Source organism: Eimeria necatrix, genomic scaffold, assembly GCF_000499385.1.
Source record: "Eimeria necatrix Houghton genomic scaffold, Enh_scaff1461, whole genome shotgun sequence".
In the NCBI taxonomy this organism is placed as follows: Eukaryota; Apicomplexa; class Conoidasida; order Eucoccidiorida; family Eimeriidae; genus Eimeria; species Eimeria necatrix.
The window spans coordinates 2,501-6,638 of NW_013652184.1; the positions used below are offsets into that span (position 1 = coordinate 2,501).

Below are 4,138 nucleotides of genomic sequence, written 5' to 3' on the forward strand. Positions count from 1 at the left end.
TCCTGACGCAAACACAAAGAAACATTAATTAAACAAATTAAATTAATTAAATTAATTAAATTAATTAAATTGTCGGGGCATTTGGTCATTTCAAGAGGACGCATTTGCGGAAAAGCTGAAATGCGTTTCGGGTGTATGCGCAGCTCTGGGGTGTATGCGCAGCTGGGGTGTCTGTGCAGCTTTCGCGGCGCGCGATCCGGGGGTAATTTGGGGTCATTTTTCGCGTTTTTTGGGGAATAAAAGTCGGAAAAGAAGAAAATAATGGAAATAAAGTTATGAATTGGGAAAAAATGCGAAAAAAGCGCGCGGACCTGAGGAGCCCGGTGTCGATGAAGAAGCCGTGGAACCTGTTGCCGATGGCGCGGTGCAGCAGCGCAGCAGCCACTGTGGAGTCCACGCCCCCCGAGAGCGCCCCTATGACTTCGCGGCCGCTCACTTGCTGCTGCAGCAGCTCAATTTGCTGCGGCAAAAAGTTCTGCATGCCCCACTGCAGCGGCAGCCGCGCGACGCGCTGCGCAAAGTTGCGCAGCAGCTGCGCGCCGCAGGCCGTGTGCGTCACTTCGGGGTGGAACTGCAGGGTGTACAGACGCCTCGCGGGCGCAGCAGCAGCAACAATGGGGCAGTTCGCTGTGGACGCCAGCGTCTGCAGCAGCAGCAGCAGCAGCAGCAGCAGCAGCAGCAGCAGCAGCAAACTGCACACGACTCGGCCAGTTGCTGCAGCACATTTGCCCCCTTTTCGCCACTTGCTGCAGCAGCTCAAACCTCTTTTAGTTAACTGCTGCAGCAGATTAAACCTCTTTTTGGTGAGTTGCTGCAGCAGATTAAACAACTTTTTAATAATTGCTGCAGCAAATCAAATATCTTCTTCATTAACTGCTGCAGCAAATCATTTGCTTCTGCATGCATGCACTGCTGCCTCTCCAGCCGCCAGGTGTACGTACACCCGAGAGGTGTACGTACACCCCAGAGCTGCTGGGAGCAGCGCCGGGAGCAGCAAAGGCGGGAAACCCTAATTTAGGGTTTGCAGCAGCAGCAGCAGCAGCAAAGGGAGTTTAAAGGACTAAAAGGAGTTAAAAGGACTTGTAAAAAGCCAGAAATGACTCGGGAAACCCTAATTTAGGGTTTGCAGCAGCAGCAGCAGCAGCAAAGGGAGTTTAAGGAGCTAAAAGGAGTTAAAAGGACTTGTAAAAAGCCAGAAATGACTCACTGTAAATGAAGAAGGCAAACTCTGGACTGTGTCTCCGTGGCTCATCCAGACTGTCACTTGGGGCCCCTCAATTCCATAGAAAAGGTCTGCAAGAAAAGGTGTGGGGCCGTGGGCAGCAGGGACTGACCAGTGGTCCGGCGCTGCTGCTGCTGCTGCGTCTGCTGCTGCTGCTGCGGCCTCTGCTGCAGCAGCAGCAGCAGCAGCGTCCAGCACAGGCTCCGCAGGCAAGGGACTCAGAGTTATCTCCGTCTTGCCGTACTCCCGGGGCCCCTCGCCTGCCACAGAGCCCCCCAGCTGCTGCACTATTTCTTGCATGCCATAACAAATCCCCAAAATGGGAATTTGCTGCTGCTGCAGCAGCTGCCACACTTCCCGCCGCAGGTGGGGGGCCCCCTCTTCGTACACGGAGGAGGGGCCCCCGCTGAGGACCACTGCAGCGGGGCGCGCCGCAGCCACTTCCTGCAGCAGCAGCAGCAGCAGCAGCAGCAGCAAGCCCGGAGCCGCAGCTTTCGAGAACTTGAACTTTGAAGACTTTTGAAGACTTTTAAACTTCTAAAAGGGATTAATGAAAGTTCAAACTCACCTCCAGAGTTGCTGTGCACGACATGAGCTCCGCGTACACCCCAACGGCGCGCAGGCGCCGGATGATCAGCCGCGACACCTGAGAGCCGAAGTCGAAGACCAGCACCATGTGCTGCGCCGGCCGCCTTCTGCCGGAAAGCTCGCTTTCTTTGGAATAAATTGTCATTTTCGAAACTATTTCGCGCAAAATGGCGCAAAAAGGAGAAAAAATGACCGCGGATCTGTTCAGGAAGCACACACGCAGACCGCCAGCTGTCTAGACACCCGAAGCGCGCACCCCGAAGCCGCGCGATCTGAGCCGATTCGTCGAGTTTTCAGTTCAAATAAAAACTATTTGAATTCTAATTGCGTTTTAATTCACTTTTTTTTAATGCCAAGAGGCAAACGAGGTCCGCAGACGCAGTCAGGAGGACCCTCTCACCCCTGCGGGTTCTCCTCTCGTTCAATGTGGGGGCGGCGGCCGCCGGAGAAAACCACAAATATTCCGATTTGACTTTGCAAATGCTCGAGAAACTTGAAAGTTGATGCATTTAAATCATTAAATTCAAATTTGAACTGCAGAAACTGACCCACTGCAGAATCGATGCCGATGAGGCTTCCGCCTGCTGCATGCGCTCGGGCTGCCGCGAGGCCGCAGCGCAGCAACTGCGCGAAAAGCTTTAAAATTAAATGAAACCAACAAAAACAAATATATTTTACTTTTCAAAAACATTAAATTTACTTTAAATTAACTTTTTTCCCCCCAGAACTCCTCCAAACTCCGCTGCGCCCACGCCCGATTTCAGGATCGGCCAGCCTTGCTTTCTTTGCTCGTTTCTTTATTCTGCTTTCCAAAAGTAATTTATTTCATTTTTTAATTCAATTTTTCATTTAACTTCAATTTAAATCCAATTTGGTCCCCGTAGGCCTCAGATATCTCTCCAACCCCAAACTTCTAGTATATAACACTCCCATTACGCACCAGCAGCAGCAGCAGCAGCAGCAGCAGCAGCAGCAGCAGCAGCAGCAGCAGCAGCAGCATAAAGCAGTTCTAAAACTCCAAAATGCATTAAAGTCTTTTTGAGTTTATATGAATTCCAAATAGCCCAAACTATCCACACACTTTGGACTCTGGCACATCACATTTGCATGCACACAAATTGCAAAGTATATAATATATATATATGCATATATAAATAACAAATATATATATAATAAATATGCATATAAATAAGTATATGTAAACAGATTATTCAAATATCTGTATATATATATATATATTAAATATATATATACATATATACATATATATGTATAAATATATTATTCAAATATCTGTATACATATTAATATATATATATATAAATGTATATACAGAAATATAAATATATGTATATATCTAAACATATTATTCTAATATCTGTATATACGTTTATATATATATGTATGTAATAAATATATATATACATATAAATAAATATATAAATAAATTATATATAAATATATTATTCAAATACATGTATACACATTTAAATTTAATTCATAATTAGATTTTCCTCTCCTCCACAAACGCGTCAAATCTCATTCGCGGTGTCCATACACCTCATTTACCTCCACTGCATGCATTTGCAGCAAAAGACCCCACAGACCCAAAAACACCCACAACACCCCCGGGGGCCCTAACAAACTCTAAGAGGGGCCCCTGGGGCAACTGGCGCCCCTGAGGGCCCCTGGGGGGCCCCTGGGGGCCCCTGGGGGCCCCTGGGGGCCCCTGGGGGCCCCTGGGGGGCCCCTGGGGGCCCCTGGGAGGCCCCTGGGGGCCCCTGGGGGGCCCCTGGGAATCCTGGGCTCCCTGGGGCCCCTGGGGCCTCCTGGGGCCCCAGGGGCCTCCGGGGCCCCTGGGGCCTCCTGGGGCCCCCGGGGCCTCCGGGGCCTCCGGGGCCCCCTGAGGCCCTTGGGGCCCCTGGGGCCCCCGAGGCCCCTAGGGGTTCTGGGAAATGTACGGCTTTCAGGGCCCCTGGGGCCCCCGGGGCCCCTGAAGTCCCTGCTGCTGCAGGGGCCCCAGGGGCCCCTGGGGCCCCCACGGCTCACGGGGCCCCAGGGGCCCCTCCTGGGGCCCCCGGGGCCCCTGGGGGGCCCCCTGGGGGCTCTTGGAATTAGTAAAGAGACCCCTGGGGGCCCCCCAAGACCCACAGAGGGTAGGGGAGCGCTAGGGGGGGAGGGTCATGAAGCTGCTCCAGCAGCAGCAGGGGAGTTGGTATTATGATTTTCAGAGGAAAGTTGCTGAAAAATAAAAACAGAAAAAACTAAGTTGCTGCTTGCTGCTGTAGATACACCCCAGGCCTGAGGCCGAGGAGTCGACGTTGAGTT

General features: G+C 51.1%; 1 protein-coding gene across 1 annotated transcript in view; it reads right to left on the reverse strand.

Annotated features, from left to right (window-relative positions):
• ENH_00014530 (GMP synthase, putative) overlaps positions 1 to 1,955 on the reverse strand; it is a gene marked incomplete at both ends in the record, with an annotated part of 3,419 nt that extends 1,464 nt beyond the window's left edge. Inside the window, 4 exons of the mRNA XM_013579114.1 lie at positions 1 to 2; positions 312 to 643; positions 1,208 to 1,666; positions 1,791 to 1,955. The exon at positions 1 to 2 is cut by the window's left edge and continues 215 nt beyond it. Coding sequence (XP_013434568.1) covers positions 1 to 2; positions 312 to 643; positions 1,208 to 1,666; positions 1,791 to 1,955 — 958 coding nt within the window. The remainder of the gene's footprint in view (positions 3 to 311; positions 644 to 1,207; positions 1,667 to 1,790) is intronic.
• Positions 1,956 to 4,138: the final 2,183 nt, after the last annotated feature.